At 36.6% G+C, this 19,782-nt stretch overlaps 2 protein-coding genes across 3 annotated transcripts in view; one reads left to right on the plus strand and one right to left on the minus strand.

Moving 5' to 3' along the window:
- Positions 1-19,782, plus strand: part of QPT (quinolinate phoshoribosyltransferase) — a 202,779-nt gene that overhangs the window by 151,632 nt on the left and 31,365 nt on the right. The gene's annotated exons all lie outside the window — the stretch shown is intronic.
- LOC149566547 (uncharacterized) lies at positions 3,587-6,863 on the minus strand. The gene is made up of 4 exons (XM_089819849.1): positions 6,354-6,863; positions 4,788-6,221; positions 4,364-4,652; positions 3,587-4,245 (listed from the first exon to the last, which is right to left on the minus strand). Exons 2-4 carry the CDS (start codon positions 6,179-6,181, stop codon positions 3,682-3,684), a joined length of 2,247 nt encoding a protein of 748 aa, XP_089675975.1. The 5' UTR covers positions 6,182-6,221; positions 6,354-6,863; the 3' UTR covers positions 3,587-3,681.

Here is a 19,782-nt window from a genome sequence, read left to right on the forward strand (position 1 = left end):
TGAAAACCTAAAATATGTTGCAATTGTGACAAAGAATCCCAGAAGAAAGAATAACGAAGGCCTAAAAAACATAAATGGGTTGTAGAGAACAAATGTGGGTAGGAAAAAACTTTCTTAGAAGTTCGAACACACCCACGAGTTTTTGAAAAAAAATTTCTCTAAAATATTTTTCCAAAGGAATTTCTTTTAGAAACTAAAGAGATTTTTTTCCAAAGAATTAAAATATCCTGCTCTGATGCCATATTAGACAGATATTCGGTAGAATATTGGATGATCAATTAACAATGAATGAATTGTTCTTATAGAGTTTACAATTGAGATGTTTCTAAATGAAATAGACAAATAATAGGAAGAATCTATTATATAGGATATTTGCAATATCTACAAGTGACCAATAAAATAGAAATAGAATAACTTAGGAGATATTAGTCTAATAAGATCAGACTCAAGAACTCCAAGATGTAGAAAGGAAAGTTTAAGCTTGAAGACTTTCAGATGAGAAGTTTCAAGTCAAGGTTATTGAATTCAAGCCACGTTTACAAGTTCAAGATGCAAGTGCTTCAAGTTAGCAATTAGAAGATTTTAGAAAGAAGATGAAGAAGATTTAGAAAGATGAGGCAATTTGGGAATATACCATCAAATTCGAAGGCTTAGTAATGTTGAGTATCAAGAGATATTTTCTCTTCACTAAAATATTGATCATGCCTACAAGATAAGGATGACAAGGTGACACCTAGTTGTGTTCTCTAATCAGAAAATCTCAATTACAAGCCCATTCAATCATATTATGCCAAGTGTACCATTTTCCCAGTGGTTCTTTGTTGCATCCCAAATTTTGACCCAATTAAAAATGTTCATATAGCCGTTGAGGTTTCACGTGAAGTCAATTGACCGTTAAGATTTGTTATGATCACGTGAAATGGAAAGATGGTTAGTCGTTATAATTTCATATGAAGATGACATGTTAGTTAATCGTTATTATGCTATTATATTGTTATCTTGAAATGTTAGAAAGTTGGTTATTCATCATGGGAAGTAGAATGGTGGTTAGCCGTTATGATGGTTTATGAATAATAACTAGTTATAGTAAATTGTTATTATATTGAGGAATATGATATAATCATGGAAAATTTCCTTTCCATGCAGGAGCACATCGAAGGGGGGGAAAGCATTGTTAGAAAAGAATTGGGCACGAGGGCACCACCTATTATTGGGCAAATAGGTACAAGTCCTGAATCACTGTGAGTGAGGGTAAATGACCAGGCAAGCAAGAGTGTACGTTGGACGACCATGAGCTAACCAATTATTATCTAACATATAACAATAAAGCAAAACACTAAGCATATATTAAAGTGAGAACAAGTTGTTACTTTTATTATTTGAGATACTTGTGGAGCCTCCTAGTGTGTTAGGCATGTCTTAATATATCGACACCGTGACACCTAGATACCGATACTTGTACATACATGTATATGTATATATGCAGAAATCAAATTAAGAACGTATACATGAGAAATATACGATTGAAATTGACACATGTATATGTACAGGTGTACATGCAAATAGAGGTAGATGTAGATAACATGGTGCCTATACATTAAAACATTAGGAGGATGAGCAATTATTATTATTATTAATATTCTTTCTTCTTTCATCGGGCTTATTACTTGGAAGATAATAAGTCAAATATTTGAATTGGTGGCTTCAATTTCTTTGAGCGTTGGCTTTGCGTAACTCTCCACCACCTCAGTCCTTCTTCCATAACCGAGTAGGCATGCGGGCGTTCCCTTGCTTATCTTGCTCGCCTCCTTATAAATGCATTTTTTCTATATTGTTCTCATGCCCTCTCAAGGGGGTGGGGGCTAGCTTTCAAAATTTGCTACTACAAAAATCTCTTCTTCAGTTGGATCCCACTGACTTCGTTGCTAGACTGATCACCACCTGACAAGAGAGGAATGTGTGTACCGCCTTTGCACTATATCCGAGACGGAGACTGAGACCCACTTTGTCTTCAAGTGCCCCATCTACTATTAGATCAGAGGCAGATTCCACTGCCTATTCAAAGATTGTAGATCCCTCTCGACCTTTTTCAGTTACTCTGACTAGCAGTGTTTAGCGCTCTACCTCCGGGAGACCTCCCAACTCAGAGACCACACTTTACAACTCTTGTTCCCTCAAAGCCAGACCTTGGATCAGCTCACCACTGACTTCTTTCCATCCATGCCCACTTCCAAGGGCATCAAATGACTGCATACACCCATCTCCAGAGACACTAGATTGGTCAAACCTTGGCGTGGGTTCCTCAAGCAATGACACCCTATCCCAATTGCTACACAGAGATAGAGATGGAGCTGGGCTCCGACCCTTGCTTGTCTTGGGCCTTATCCCTCTGTGCGGGATTTGTTTGTACTGAGAAAGGATTGATGATCCTTCTCTCTCTTCTTGTTTTTTCCCTTTCTCTTTCTTTCTTGTTTAGTGTTTTTTTGCCGGAGGCTATTTGGCGCTCTTGCTGGTTTATTCTTTTGTGCACTGTTGTATCTTTCAGTCCCCTAGACCGTTGTTGGTCTCTTGTTGGACATTAATATGAATATTTTATCTTGTTCATGCTATATCCCTCGCTGCTCATAATTAAGTATTGTGGTGTTTTTGTAACTAGGGAATGCTTGATATTGCCTAGCTTATGAGGAAATCCCATGTATTAATCTTTGGTCAAAATTGATAGTCTCTTTGTAAAAGTGGGTGGCTTTTTTTCTGACACTGATACCAATTATACTATTTGAATCACGTCTCCATAATTAGGTCATGAATTACAATCACATACTATTGATCATGTTTATCATGTGGAAACTAAACATTGACGCCTTGCCACTAGGAACAAGACCTTGCTTATTTTTCCTTGAAAGCCAGAATTGATTGGTGTTACTGTGAAGTATTCCTTTTCAATTATAACTTTGTTACAAAAAAGTAATTATTTGATCGTCAAGAGACTATTCAAGTGATGATACTTAAATTCAAAAGCACATATGTTTTATTTTCTGTCATGAGTACCGAACTATAAAAGGATATATATATATATATATATATATATATATATATATATATATATATATATATATATATATATATATATATATATATATATATATATATATATATATATATATATATATATAGATATATATATATATGCTCCACGGAGTTTCCGGGACGGGGACGTTTTAGGGGACGGGAACGTGTTTCCGGTACGGGTACGGGTCGAAGCCAAAATTTAGGGGACGGGACCTCAGGGGACGGCTATAAAATATAGGGAATTTTAAATTTTTTATATATGGAGAATTAGACTTCTTTAGAGATATATTTCTGATATGCATACCATAACAATGATAAATCATAACATTGATAAACCATTCACCATAGAATACATGGAAATTGAAAACTATTAAGATTAGAATCAAAATGAGAATATGATATGATGATATATCCGAATATCGCATACAATTAGCAAAAATGCCCAAAGGCTCCAAGTATCAATCTATCATCATCATGCATGAAATGAAAATCAAAATGACACAATGAAAGTAAATACTAGAAGTGTAAATGAGATGTCCAACTCCATAATAATCAAAAGCAATAATGTATCTGAGTATCTGAAAAGCAGAAAGCCAAATATATGGCTGTCCTCTAGGAATCTAAATCTCTATCTAAATCAAGATCATCATCAATCTCATCCTCTGAATCACTGGCAGGGGTAGGCAGAGGGTCCTCATCCAATGGAACTCCAAGCAGCCCTGGGGGTGTGTTATCCTCATCAATCTGCAATGCATCCTCAGGATTAACATCCCAACGTAGTGCTGGAGTCTGTCGATACTCAAGACTCTGTCGCTCCTGTAGTCGCAATACACTATGAACAGCCACAAGCTTCTCTGATCGTCTAGAGGTAAGGTTGTTCCTCTTGACCGATTGAATGAAGCTATATGTAGACCAATTCCTCTCTGCAGCAGAGGAACTCGCAACCTGTGAGAGAAGACGGGTGGCAAGGGCTTTCAGCTCAGGTGCATCTCTACCATGCCATGTCCACCATCCAATCGGGTCCTTTTGAGCTAATGTAGCTCTATCAGTCCTCGCCTCTGGTCTACCAAATGTTGGACCACGAAGATTGGCAAAGTCAAGCCATTGCCCTCGAATTTTTGCAGCATCCTCTGCACTATACATTTTTGAAAGGGCCTTGAAGAAGCCGTCCTTCACCTATATTGAACAAACAAAAATTAAGAAGTGAGAACTTAGAGTTTATAAACTTTACAAATAAAATAAAATATTTAAAAATGTATTATAAAATCAGAATTCTTTAATAAATTAAACTCACCTCCTCATCATTAGATGGAAGCACTCTCCCAGGCCTTGGTGCATACCATTTTGGATTGACTGCATAGGCTGCCATATGAAGTGGGTTGTTCATAGTGTTCCACCTTTTCATTACAATGGGCTTAAGATGCTCCTCGTAGAACTCCAAAGTAGGTTCCTTATCTTTAACAGCTTGCTTGATCTGCCCAAGCATGCTATCAAAAGTCTCATAAATCTCTCCAAGGCTAGGAGAGTCAGTATCAGCATATCTAATGACCTGCACAATAGGGTCAATGAAGGAGCAAATGTATCTGCAAATGAAAGAAAATTGCAAGTGAGAAACATAATATGTTAAAAAAATCAGCAAGTGCTTAAATCAATTTTTTTTTTTTATTAAATCAGCAATAATAACAATTATGATATCCACCAATTCTTAAGTTTCTTACCTCATTGTGGTCCACCAATGTTCATCTAGGATTCTTCGTTTGACAAGTCTTCCATCTGGGGTGCTTGATTCATGCCATCTATTCCACTCTGCATTGACCACCATGGATTGTAAGGCCTCTTGGACCTCAAGCATCCTCTCCAACAAAATGAAGTAGCTAGCATATCGAGTCTCCACAGGCTTGAGGAATTCTTTTTTGGAAAATGTCCTAAATAATGCAAGAGATGTGTGATGATTGCAAATAAACATTTGCACGTCTCTAGCCTCAAACACCATAGTCTTTATCCAATCAATTTTCCCAAAGTCCTTCAAGGTGTTATTCAATGCATGTACACAACATGGGGTCCAAAAAATGTGTCTATAGGTGCTCTCTATTATCAATCCAGCTGATTTACACACACGGGCTGAATCAGTGACTACTTGCACAACATTTGAAGTCCCTACTTCTTCTATAGCATCCTTCAAAATCTGAAATTGGAAGGATGCATCCTTCTTTTTTCCCGAACAATCAATGGCTCTAAGAAAATAGGCCCCTGCTGTACTAGTGACAATAAGATTGATGAGTGGCCGATGTTTGATATCGGTCCAACCATCCATGATAATAGAACATCCATCACTCATCCATGTTTGCCTCATATCCTCCATCAAAATGTTTACTTTTGAGTACTCTTTGTCAAGGATAGTGGTGCGTAATTTAGTCTCTCCTGGTGGTACAAATGAGGGACCAGCAGCATAAATATCTTTGCACATTTGTTTATAGAATGAGGAACGAGAAACATGGTATGGTATGCCATGAGCAACAAGAAATCTGCCAATGGACTCTTCAGCTCTATCTTTTGCTTGTATGTTAAATAAATCAGCCACATTGGTATCTCTCTTAGTCTTGGCCTTTCCCTTCCCTTTACTAACAGTGCTAGTGGGAGTCAATGAGGGTGTGGGTGTGCTACTCATAGGACCCCCGGATTTCAATAACTCCCCCTCCACATACAACCTATTGGCCTCAAGTTTTTCTTCCTCCGTAATTTTTTTGCAACCTTTCACCCCTTGCCCACCTATCCATAAAAGATGGCAATACACTCTTGTGTAGCTCCCAAAATAATGCTTCTTACATAAATGACACTCCCATTCCCTACTACCCCCCGAATTTTTCTTCTTATTCTTGTCTACTTTTGTGGCAAATTGTAGGAGAGGTTTCTTAGGGTTGAATGGGCCTTTGGCATATTGTTTTAAGGCTTTGGAAGGGCACTCAAATGGATTAGGCATAGGGACATCTACATTAGGCTCATCAATGGCTGCCCTAGGTCTTTTTCTTGGTCTTTGTAATTGTGACACTTGAGTTTCTTGCATGGCAACTTCCATGCTATCACTACTTCCCTCACTCTCACTGCTGCTCATGTTTTTGCCTTTGGATTTTACAATGATTTATAGTATACTGCTGCAAGTTATAGAAAAAAAAAATATTTCAATGTTCCATTAACATGCCCTCTTTATGTCATTGAAAAAAATGAAAAATGACAACAAACAACAATGAAGTTTGAATCAAACAAAAAGAAAATAAAAAACATACCTAGAATGAAGTAGAAATGAAGGCAAAACTTTCTCTTCCACCTCCAAAACACACTCCTCTTTTGTTGTTGTTGAATGTTCAATGTTTTCCTCTTCCTCTTCCCAACTTGCAAACAACTCCAAATGAGCAATGAGCTCCAACTTTAACTATTTAAGAAGACACATTAGGGTTAACAACTTAACATCCATGTGGGCCCTAGGCGGAATAGAAAAGATTAAATTTTTTTTTAAAAAAACCATTTTTTTTAACTTTTTAACTCACCCATGGCCGGCTGGAAAATAGGGGACGGCGTGGGCAAAAGGGTACGGGCGAGGGACGGGAACGCCGTCCCCGGTACGGAAATCCGTACCCAAGTTTCCTACGAAATTTTTTTTTGCGTTTCGGGGACCGTCCCCTTTCCCCTCAAAAAGGGACGTCGCAGGGTACGTCCAAAATCCGTACCCGCGTCCCCGTTTCGTACCCGGTACGGGTACTAGGGTACAGAGGCAGGGGACGCGTCCCCGTGGAGCATAGATATATATATATATATATATATATATATATATATCAGTGAGATGGGGAGCTGCTCTACATGTAAAAGTAATGATTAGAATAAGGGCTTTACTCTTTTATAATGCCATAGGCTGGAACTGGCATGAAAGATGGAAATGCATAAGTTTTCTATGAAGTAGATATCATATAAGAAAACTCCCTAGAATTTATCCATGAGGACTGACATGGTCAAGATGAAAGGAGAAAGCGGGAACAATCTTGCAATGAAAGAAAATATAATCAGTAATAATACTCAAATTAGTAACTAAGTTAGCTCATGGAAATTCTTTGTACAAATTCATGTTGTCTAGTCAAGCAGTGGGTTGATGCTCTAAATGCCAGAATGCTCAGTGGTTGGACAAGGTGTCTCATGTCTATTTCCAGGTAGGGAGGGCCTTTCTTGGATGAGATTGTGTGGGGATATTTAAGGGTCCATGGTTGAGAGGTTGAGCCCCTGACAATGCTTCCCCTCTCCACCAGATGCCAAGTCTTGCACAAGACAAAGATAAGTTATGCATTCAAACATATATTGGTAACATGTATTTTACTTTTATGATATTTTGAAATTACAAGTTGAAGATATGTTAGATTGATTTATATCATTGAATTAGTTATATCCTTCAATGGAGTCAACTTTTCTCGTCAATATAAACGGTAACCGGTTAGATCAGTTGATCTTCCAATTGGACATGAATTATATCTGTATGCTTGAGATAGGCCTACTTGATGGATATTATAACTGTCCTTTTGTGAAAAATGAAAATGAACATATCTTTAAAATATATGTTATTGCCATATTTAGCCATAGGAAAGAAAAAGGATGATATAGTGGTGTTTGATTCCCTAGATGGTATTTGTCATTATGATGCAGTGGCATTTGATGCCCTAAATGGTAATTGACATTTCGATAGTGGTATAACTATTTGTGCCCTAAGTGGTATATGTGGATTAACTTGGGTTTTGTAGATGTTGCCCTAGGTAGATTCCGGTTTCAGAATTTAGGGTATGAAAAACTCAAATTCTATATTTACATTTATTGATGATGCTATCCATTGTTAGTTATGAAATTTTTGTTTAATTGATTGTAGCCATTAATCTCATTTACATGAAAATAATTGTTTAACTGTCTTCCTATGAATATGAAGTAGCAACTATATTTCTTTGATATGCTAGTTGTTAGTTAAGACCCAGAAAAAGTGGTTTTTACACTCAAAAATAATTTAATTTTCTTATTGGCCCATTGAGGGGTGTCTGCATATAATTGATTAATAGGGTGGTAGCCCTAATTAGAGTTTGTAGGGATTAATCCTTGCCTTTGATCTTGAATTGATCTTGACCCTTCATTGTAATTGAGCACCTATAAAAGGCCAATGCCAATGCCTGTAAGAAAAATGAGAAGTCTAAAAAATCCATAAAAAATGAAAAATCAGAAAATTAAGAAAAAAAGTCTCTCAATGGACATGCATGTTGATGTTTTTTTTAATATGGTTCGATTTGAAGAAACAATTACATCCACTAGGATTATCTCAACTTGTAGCATCAGGACAATGTAGAATACATGACACCTACTAAGCATGAGGAGATGCATTGCTTGGTATTTCTTTTGAGGGTGGAGTTGGGATCCCAACAAATAGTTTCTTTAATAGTATTGTATAAACTAGCGGTTCTTCTAAAAGCAAAATCAAAGTCCCTAATGTTTAAAGAGAAGATTCATAAAGAACCAAGAAATAGACATGGAGGAAATAGTTGCAATCATTGTTGGTATAGTGTATATGACCTATTTCTTTCAAAATCTACTTGTCCACCTTGCCAAGATATCATCAAATTAGTCAAGTTACAAATAGTGTTGTATGAAAAATCGACGAAGGAGGAAAACAAGGGTCTATTTAGTGCTCAATTTGGAATCAAATGAAGGGCATGCAACATCACCATCCAAGGAGAACAATTTGTTGCTAGGTAGCATGTTTGAGCATAATGACAAAGACATTCAAGAGGAAGACAAACTTTCATGTATTATATCCAAAGAATTAAAACTCGGAATCAGCAAGGCCTACTCGATCGTGAATCGAACTATGACTCAACTATGAATCAACAAAGTGAAAAAAAACCCTTGAGATTTGGAGATTTTAATGATGTATAACTTGTTTTATGCACCCGTTATTGAATATAACTTAAACACACTATAACATCATCAAATAGAAGCTAACATACATAAGCAAGGAACATAAATGATAAATCCATAACATACGTAAAATGTAAATTGTAGTTGCAGGAAATAGAAAACATAGAATCATATGACATAGATATATAGAATTATAAATGTTGTCAAATCATAAATGTATGTAAAGTCCATGAAACCAATGACATCAAATGTTCCATGAAACACATATGTGTAATAGTAAAGTGTAAATAGTAACATTGTAACTTTGAATACAAATAACTTGATACCTTTACTTCTAATCATTAGAAAATTTTAATTCTTTGGATTTTGTTAGTGTATTGAATTATCTCTCCATTGCTTTTGATCTCATCTTAAGTGGCTTTATATTTGAGGAGATATACTAAGCCCTAGAGCAAGAATTCATTGAAAATTAATGATTGTAATGTTTATTGCTTTGATAATATGATATATGATATATCTGATCTAATGAAAGGTGTTGAATGTTGCATATGATTGAAAGAGGTTAAGGAGGATCTAATTATCTTCTAAGAATGTTAGAGTTCATGGTATGTTTGGTCAAGGTATTCTCAAATTTATTTGTAACTATATATCTGATGTGTTTCCAAAACACCAATATCTACTGATCAAACATTAAAAATAATCATAACTCATAATTGAGATACAAAAAAAAAAAAAAAAACAACAAAAACAAAATTTAACAAAAGAAAATATAAAATTTAGCCAGAGTCATGAAGCACATAACTCGGCAATTTAGGCGAAAAGTTCCCAAACTCGCCTAACTCGGTGATTTTTTGGCGATTCATGAGAAAAAATTGGCGGTTTGAGTCATTGAGTCGGGAAAAATCGCCTGAATCGCGGTGATTTTGGGATCCTTGATTATATCACAAGGAGAAGGTATTTGAGAAGGAAACCCAAGAGGCAATAAGATTCCTACGAGGAAGAGAATGAACAAGAAAAGAGACATTTAGAAACACTTGAAGAACTGCAAAAACCATCACAAATTTGAAGAAGAAGAAGAAATCCTTGCTGAAGTTTGCTACAGTGTGAGATTCTTGAGGATGAATTTCGAGAAACTTGAAACATTTTTGGAGGAGAAGGTCGCCAAATGGACGAGTTGAACAAAGAATTACAAGTTATCACAAATGAATTCCAATGTGAAGAACAATTCAACAAGGCAATACAGGATGTCATCACCACCATATTCCATTGTCTGTGTGGGGGGGCAGTTATTGAATGATCTCATGAAAGAATACAAAGGGAATCATTGCCAAAGACATTTCAAGATAGACAAGTTGTTGCAAGTGGCATGCTTCACTATCAACTTCGACCTTTAGAGACATTATCACTTGAAATACCATTCGATGATCAATACAGGGAAATGTTTGATGATCCTCCTATTAGTTTTGAGGATACTTGGCATGATGGAATTTCATATAAAGAAGTGCAAGATATTCCTAAGGAAAAATCAATTGGGAATCATAGAATGAGAGGTGAATGAGTTACTCCCATGGAGGATAAAAATGAAAAGTACTTTGGGTTGGTGCTACAACTAGATATTCCATTTGAATAACTTGAAAAGATATTTGAGGGATAAATCATCAAAGAATCCTTAAGTCTTGAGGGTGCACTCTAGGAGGCTCGCAAGGATGCACGGTTCATCTAATACAAGGACAAGCCTCCAAGAGTGGTATTCCAAGGCCTTAATTTAAATATTGATCTTGTCTTGATTACTCATGAGTTTGATGCTAATGTTAGTGGAAGAATTTATCACCATGTTCGCCCCCTAGAAGTTGTGAATGATCAACAAAGGCTTGAACAAGAATTTTTATTCAGAGCACACTTGGTTATTTCTTTCCCTGGTCTTAATTTGGAAAGCTTTTATTTTGATTAGGTAATCTAGGGAAGTAAGCTTGCATTTGGATTGATCATGACCCTCATAAATAATCTCAATTATATTGATCTTACATGATTAATTTTTTGAGTTTGAAAATGAGGTAGTGAAATTTTATTGAGAGCATAAGGATAAGTTTGCCAAATTGAGAACCATCACACAAGCCTTGTTGCTCCTGAATAGTTTGAGAAACCATATTTAGTCAAGCATGTATATGAAGTTTTCTAGTGTCATCCCTTTAGAGCAAGGTTACTTGGAGATGGGGAGACTTGGAGATCTTTGGTAACGGTACTAGTATCAGTAGTAGTACAACTTTTTTTTTTAAAAGGAGATGGGGGGGGGGGTGTACTTGGAGACAACAATCTTTAAAATAATTAAACAATTTCTAAGAAATAACATAGATTCATAACATAGTGCTTTGAAAACAAGAACAATGGAAAGTTATAAGTATGAACATTGAACATTAAAAGTTTAAAGAGTCAAAGACTAATACTAAATAGTAATGTTATATTAATATCGAGTCAAATTGTTCAAAGCTCACATTGCATATCTCATAGTGATATCTAATTTATAATATCATATCTGATCGTTGTCACATGAGATTAATAAATGCTCAGATTATCATCAATATTAAAATTTGAAATTCAAAACTTTATAGCTTGATGCTAAATCGATGATACTCAAACAAAAAACTCAGAATTTTAAACAAAAATCAGAAATCTATTTATTATCATCTATTCCACAAATCTGTAATCATCCATCTCAAGGTCTTCAGCTATGATGCTGTCCAGAAATCATCACTCTCCAACTCAAGTTCCTCTGGTTGTAGTACAAATGGAGGCAATCATTAAGGCCATTTGGTTCAATTGCTTCTTCTACCTTGGTCAACGTCATAGATGAGGGTCAAAATCACAAAATGACTTAATATTGTATTTTAAATAAAAATCAGGGTCAAAATCATAAAATGATTTAATGTTGTATTTTAAATTTCTTTTTAATTAGGAGATGGGCTTTAGACTTCATATTTTGGAATTGGAGATTTGGATTCTTCGAAGGATTCACCATGAAGTCTCTAGCCATTTTTGAAGACTCCATAGACGTGAAAAGTCTCAAAGACACATCTCCATCTCCAAGACGCATTTGGAAGGGGGGGAGATGAGTCTCACGGTAACATTGCTTTAGAGTCTTGTACATAGATAGAGTAGGTTTCTCTTGAGCCACTTGGTTCAAGAGGGCTATAGTAGGTTTCCCTTATGCTTGTATTTAGTTTAGTTGCTTTGTTGAGCCTAAAGATTAATTTTCCTCTAGTCGCTTGACTTGAGATTTATTTGAGGGGCTCAATCAATTGCTTTAGCTTAGTTTGTTTTAGGGAGTCAGTTTGTAGGTCCACCTTGAGTCTTTGACCCAAGTAGTTGTTTTCTTTAGTTGTTTAATTTGCTAGAGTTTAGGTGTGTGTTGTGGTTAGTTTAGTTTGAGGGGTCCGAATTTGTGAGAAAGGGGTGAGGTATCGTACAGTGCTGGTATTTTTCCGAGTAGATTTGTTTGGTTCATTTCTTGGAAATCTTTCGAAAATGGTTTGTCCTAAATTTGGATTTTGTCATAGTTGTGTTTTTGAGTAATTCAATCTTTCGATTACAACATTTTATTCACACTTAATTTTTTCGAGTCTCTTGGGAGTTCTTAAAGTGAAGTTGGAATTAGTAAAAATCGTACACCTGATTCAAAACTACTATGGTTTTTTGAAGCCCTCTACAAGCTTCACTACTTGTAAACCAAAATAAAATATTGAAAAGAAAAAAAAATCAAAAGAAAAGAAGAAAGCAAGGAAAAGAAAAAGAAAATAGAAAAATTGAGAATGATTGAATTAGAAAAGCATTTTGGCTCTAGGTGTGCGAATTCCTTTACTAGTGCTACTGAGTCAAATCCCCAAAGGTAGAACAATGTTCATGGTGAACCCCAACGATTATGGGTGCTTGACTTGTTGGGTGAATATTTTGCAACCGACAGTTTTGGGTAAAATCCAATCGCAGAATAGGATGACCAGCCATAGCGTGTGAGACAAAGTCTCTCCTACCTTAAAGAGAAGGCTCCCCCTTCTCATCATTCCTTGGATCAACTCAAAAGTAAGAAATAAGTCGAGAGATTTTGTAAAGGGGTGTTACCAATATTCTTTCCTCTTGGCTTTCAAGAAAGAATCCACTTACCCATGGAGCAAGTAATGGGCAAGATGAAATCTCTAACTACACTTCTATCTAATAGCTGAAAACGGTGATACTGATAACCAACACCAACTCAAAGGCTAGCTTAAAGTGTACCGATTTGGCTCTGAGTCCGGTCGTAATCTATTCTATGTGAATAAGCTTTATTATTGGGGCACAAAGACTTCCAGAAGTAAAGATATCCTAATTATTTTGTGAATCAAGAAAGAGATATAAGCTACAAACAAAACTAGTCTATATATCTCTACAACCGCTCCTAGTCACAGCTTTGGATCCGGTTGCTTTCTAATTCTTTTTAAACTCAATTATCAAGAATGCAAAACAACACGTGAATCAAAGATAACAAATGCAAATCATAGTTAAAGCTTCTAACTTGCACAAGTAATAGATTCACTCAATCAAAGTTCAATCTCAATTGATTATTTGTATTCACTTTTCTTTCAAAATGGCGGTACACAATCAAAGTTATGCTTGCGCAATTTCTTCAGAGCTGTCTTCCATACAATAAAAGATAGATTTTACAATAAGAGAACACTCCTTTATATAGGCAAAGGAGTTGAGAAAAAGATGGATGAAAAAGTGGGAGGAACTCAACCAACTTTGACCTATAGTCTAACTGAAAGAAAAATTATTGGATTACATGTTACTACACATGCAATTCATATTATATGTAGTTACACAATTTCATGTCATACAACCTCTTTGATCTACACACATAAAAATAGAATAACAATCTTAAAGATTGTTCTTTAGTGCCTTGAATTTGATGATGACATCACGCATTGTCGGAAGATCAGAAATCTTCATTGTCTTGATATAGCTTCTATTCTTACTGCATCGACATATGCTGATTTCACAATCTTGGAATTTGCCGACAAAGAATCTTGTAAGCTGTTTGCTAAAGATTTATACAAAGCAAACTTGTTCATTGTATGAGAACCAAAATCTTCAGAATCTAAATCAACATTGATCTTGATTGTACTTTCTGAAGTTATCCCTTCAACTGGAACTGAGTTACTATGTTCATCAAGAATTTAGCATCCTATTTGTTCCAAGTCACATGTGATCCCAACTTCCATTGCCTCACAATCTTCTAAATTAGCCCGCAACTTTGTTATGAGCTTTCTTAACGTCTCTTCCTTGTAATCCATGAGTCCATGACATGTGTAGAACATTTCACAAGATGGAAGAAGGTCACACGTAACCATGGCATCTAGATCAAATTTAGCAATCTCATCCCAATTATTCAGAATTTCATTCAAAGTATTAGCCTCCTGAGCTAAAGATGCAGTCAAATCATGTATCATTTCTTCAACATTTTTGATACGTCCAAGAAGTTTGGTCGTATTTGTAATGGCTTGTACTCCCTCAAAAATGACTTCTCCCATCCAAGACTTCATAGCTTCTACTATTTGTTGGTAAACAGATTTGTTCCTTTTTTATTATGATTCTTGAATGCCCAAATTATGAACAATATCTAGATGATTACAAGCAGTTGAAAAGCCACTTCTGGATAGACTGACTTTTCTTTGAACTAATAGGTACAGCTCCCTATGGTGGATTTGCAATGAATTATGTTTTATTCCTAAAACTAATATGGGGGTGTGTTCTTGACCCAAGAACAGAAGAGGTAAAACCGAGCCAGACCTAAACAGGATCTAACTTAGGCAAAAAAAGATTTTTTAACAATTGATTAAGTTCATGAACCCACACGTCTTATGAACTCACAAAGCTTAATGACTTAAAATAGCATAACAACTAATACTGATCTGAATTGACTAGAATCTGAACTATAGTGAAGAAGTTAACTGAAAGGGAAAAAAAAAACGTTTAAAAGATTCCTCTTTGAACATGTAATGACACTACTTATCACATCCGTTTGTTGCCTCGAAATAGGGGAATGAAACTCTGTTCTTTCCTTGTTTCAATTCAGATAGAAGAGAAAACATATAACTAACAACTAACAGAAATGGAACAGAAAATAGTCGATACAAAATATCATTCAATCGACTCTGCAACATCAAGTACTTCACACAAAAAATTCACCGACCTTTTATTAATCTTTCAATTTCATACATATAGGATTTTGAGATGACCATTACAATAGAAGTTCAATCGGTTCATCTCCTCATAGAGTGACAAATGGCAAGAAACCAGTTTGTCGTATTGCAATAATTACATAAGAAAGTGAAAAGGGGGCAGAATGTGAATCACTTCGTCTTCTTCCCCTTTTCTGCTTTTGTTCTATAGGCCTTAGCAACAACTATGATTGGGATTAGCTCTTCATGTCTAGGCACGTATATGTTGGTGTATTGCAAGAGCCACTTAGAATGCTCCCTGACCAACTCCTTTACAACATTCAATTGATTTGGCAATTCCTCTGTGGCCACGTGTATGCATTCGCTGAGTTTCTGGAGTTCCGCAACTCTATTTTGATTACTGGAAGATACATCAGTTAGACTATCTAAGAATTTGGAGAAATTCTCCTTCATGACGTTTATCCCAATGAGTGCTTTCCCTTGGCCACTAGTTTGTGAATTTGTATGTAGTCCCCTCATCAGTTCAAATCCTTTGTCTTGGGTCTTCTTCACTTTATCCTCTGTTTCCTCAAGTCCTTTTTCTGCTAATAAGATCATTTCTGACTTGAATTGCATGCTCTGAAGCCATTTAAACAAAGGTTTGCCTCTCTTTGGCAAGATTTTTTTCTTCAACGGATTCCTTTGCCTTCATTTGAATGATCATCTTCAGAAGAGAAATACAATCGTCGCTCTTCGCTCTTTCTCCAGCCAAAGTACTACTATTTGCTAAGATGTTATCTTTCTCTGTTTCTAATCTTATGATAACATTGCCAATTTGTTCTATAATAGGAACTCCCTCTAATTTGAGCTTCCCAGTCCAATCTTTACCAATTTAGCCAAAGTGCCTATCTTCCTAAAGTTGAGAGATAAGGGCTTGAACTTCGACAGCAGTAGGATTTCTTGTGAGTTATACTCCGGAGATAGTTGCCAATGGAGTGACCAATTGTCTGATGAATCTATTCAACTCTTCTATCTCAGCCTTCATCCTAACTTTTGACAACTTCAGGTTTTCCAATTGTCCCTCAATTACTTCATTGGTTGACTTCCACAAGCCAACCTTGGTGTCATGTCTGGCCTCTCCAAGGTCCACCGAGTGCAAAGTAAAATCATCAGTAGTCATATCTTCAATTCTTCCTTCTTTGTTGGGCTTGGCTATCTCCATTGTTAGGTGCCCTGTTTTTGGATCTTGCCCAAGTATAGACAAGGTTTTATGCTTCTTCACCTTGGTTAATGCAGATCCAGAATGAACTGCAAGGGATATGGTATCCTTGGCGGGGGCGCTTTCATCTTTCCTCTTTCTCTTTCTCTCCAGAGTATCCTCTAACCAAAAATCAATGCCTATCACCTTGGAGGCCGTCCCAAGTGAGTCTATGCTAAACATCATCTGACTAGAGTGATTGTCATCGCAGTTGAAGAGAAGGGATTCTTCGGGGCCTGAGAAATGAGCTTAGAAGAGCTCTGGCCTTTCTCCACCTTTGAGGTTCTCTTAGTTGCCTCATTAGATTCAGTAGATTCACTGCTACTGCTCTTTCCATCTCCCAAATCTACTATCTGCACCGGGGAGCCACTTGGTTGCAGAAGTGTAGCATTTACTGGTGGAACTAGGCTATGATGAGGTGAGGGAACTGGGGTGACATGAGGAGAGGGGATTGGTGTAACATGAGGAGAGGGAACTGAGGTAACAACACTATCCTTTGGCTCCTCCGTCTTCTTCTCCTTAGCATCAATTTGGGTTCCAATAACTGAGAGGGAGCCATCATGACAAGTCTTAGCTATGGGGATGCTCTTGTCTAGAGGTTGGTCTCCTCCTCCCGAAGGTTGAGCTGGTCCTTGAGTGATAGCCAATGTTACGCCTGGTGTAGCACTCTAGGAGCAAGAGGGAGTTGTAGTTGCTGGAGAAGCTTGAGTGGTCGTGCCTTTACTTCGGCTTCTTTTGGCTGTCCATTCGACCCATTTCCCAGTTCTTTTGATGATTCGGGCCATCATAGTGTCTAAATCTTCCTCAGCATCCTCATAAGGCTCCGAATTGATAGGAGTGTTTCTTAACTTAGTTAGATATGTATTACTATACATATATTGCCCATCATCATCCAATCCTTCAACATTAAGATTTATATTATATGTTTTTATTTGCTCCACTATGAGACTGGCAAAAGCAAGATCTTGACTTTCAAATTCATCTTTACAATCTGCCCAATAATCTTCAACCGTGGTAATGTGTTTGATCACACTCCCAATTTGCAACACCTCCCTAGCATATCCATTCAAATCAAACATAGGTCTCAAGACCTCATACATCTTTAATTTGTATTTCATCTCGAACACTTTGAGCATATTCTTTGCATCAGATCGGGACTCGCAATTGAAAGCTCCTACTTTCATAGGGAACTCATATCCCTTCTTCTTCAAGCTTCCGCTTAGCACATTCACCTGGATTGCCTGCCTCACGATCTCTATCAGCACGATCATGTTGCTCGGATACCTAGGCAACTTCAAGGGGAATCCATTGAAAGCTACAAGACCAAATATGAGAAAGATGAGAACTGGATAAAATAGCTTTTGAACTGACTAATAGCCGCCATTGCCTCCGGACTGAATCTCGTCTCTGGGCATCCTTGGAGTTCCCTACAAATTCTCATTGTGAATGCATCATTAACTTTGACATACTCCACATAACTATTTTGCAATTGCAAACATGGATAGAACTCATAACACTTCACGTTATCAGGAAAGTTTTCTATTCTTGGAAAGATTGACCATAACTGTAGAGATGCTAGCATGTAAATCAGAAAGGAAGAGATATAGAAAGTGTTGTAGAACTTCGCGGCACTAAGAGCATTGGAAAGATTTTCACTTACCTCATGAGCCCAATCAATATATTGCATATCTGAACAAATAACTTGTACCAGAAAGAAATACTGTTCAACAAAATTTAGAGCTTCTACCTCACCTTTCAGTTTGTGTAGGAGAACCAGAATGTCTACAATATCAGGTTTGAGATTAGTACCAAATAGAGTTTTGGGGACCTTACTCTTGGCGCTCTGTGGCTTTTAAAACCAGGATTGCATAATTTCCTTCCTCCACACCATCTTCTTTGCGGAGAACTCAGAGACTGCTCCTATTGTCAAGTCCGAAAACTCCTCCCATTCTAGAACTCGAAGGCAATTCACCACAGTTTACCTATCAATAGAGATTAATACTGTATGATTAGGTAACAAAATCTATCTGGTATCCGAATTGTAGTGATTTATGCATTCATAAATCAATTCTGGAACTTGGACTGCCACTGGGAAACCAACTGCCTCTACTAGTCCACATCCTCAGAGCTTCTCAGTTATGGGATGAATTGGCTCCAACTTCAGCCTCCTTTGGAAATCTTGCATATCATAAAAACGGAGTGAAGTCTCTATAAAATTCTACTATGCAGACTTGATTCCATTTAGCCCATCAAAACCCGCAAACCTGGTTGCCATTTTGTCTAAGAATGAAGTAAATTGAAATTTCAAATCTAGATGAAGAACAAGATATTGAATTCACAAATACAAACTATTTGAAAGTGTTGTGCAATTTAACAGAATAACAGTTCAAGAAAAGGCGGTAGTTTGAATAACTGTTATGTTTTCATCTATATAGGAGTTTCAATTCATCCGTTGATCTTTAAAATTCGCGCTACACGAATGAATTGAAGGATAAATTTGTTGAAACAGTGAATGCAGGAGCTCTAGCGGATATTTCGGTGTCTTTTCACTGTTTTTGTTGGCCCAACGGTAACTTTCCTTTCTTTCATGCTTACTTTTCCATTTCCCATTAAGTTTGAGAGAATTATGAATAGAGTACCCCGTAAGGAAATATCCGCCTAATTGTATTCTGCTCAGTATACCTTTCTCGTAATGGTTAGATTGTTTCCATTATCATCTTAAGATGTTTTGTGTGTAATTTGTGGGGCCAACCGCTTACAAAGTTGATTTCCTCTTGAATGCGAAAAATCATCCTCATGGGTTGAAAACCCACTGAGGAGAAGACGATTCTCATTTTTCCACCTAGGCTTTCCTTTAAACTTTATCCTTTGAGTTAAAATTTCCTTTGGGTTCGGAAAAGCTTAAAGGGACTGCGAAAGTCGAAAAGGGACCCACTTTCTCGTTTCTTTCCTTTACAATTGTCTTTGGCAACGGACTTAATGGGTAAAAAGCCCACCGAGGAGAAGTCAGTTTTGAGTTTTCCATCTAAGATGATTTTGAGCGTTATGATGAATCTTGAATGTTTCCCAAGGTAGAATATTGTTGTGAAAATACGGATTTTCCATAAGATTGTCTACTAGGCATCTAGATTATTCCCTACAATGCAAATCCTTTTCCAGCATGGTGAGCGGTCAAAATGAGAGTTGATAATACAAGTCCAAAAGTATTTTAAGTCCCACAAATGTGTACGCAAATGTACATGAAGTACTAAATAATACATTAAAACACATTATTTAATGTACATATTGAAGATATATTTATTACTTAATATACATTTTGGGAATTATTAT

Source organism: Cupressus sempervirens, chromosome 3, assembly GCF_028749045.1.
Source record: "Cupressus sempervirens isolate cs-2001-9-10 chromosome 3, ASM2874904v1, whole genome shotgun sequence".
NCBI lineage: Eukaryota > Viridiplantae > Streptophyta > Pinopsida > Cupressales > Cupressaceae > Cupressus > Cupressus sempervirens.

What these genes read in the sequence shown, in the direction of transcription:
- LOC149566547 (XM_089819849.1), bottom strand. Translation starts at nt 6,181, where the DNA reads ATGAGCAGCAGTGAGAGTGAGGGAAGTAGTGATAGCATGGAAGTTGCC. An exon ending in CATTGGTGGACCACAATGAG is followed by an intron (nt 4,653 to 4,787) that starts GTAAGAAACTTA and finishes TTTCATTTGCAG; the next exon opens with ATACATTTGCTCCTTCATTG. An exon ending in TTCCATCTAATGATGAGGAG is followed by an intron (nt 4,246 to 4,363) that starts GTGAGTTTAATT and finishes TGTTCAATATAG; the next exon opens with GTGAAGGACGGCTTCTTCAA.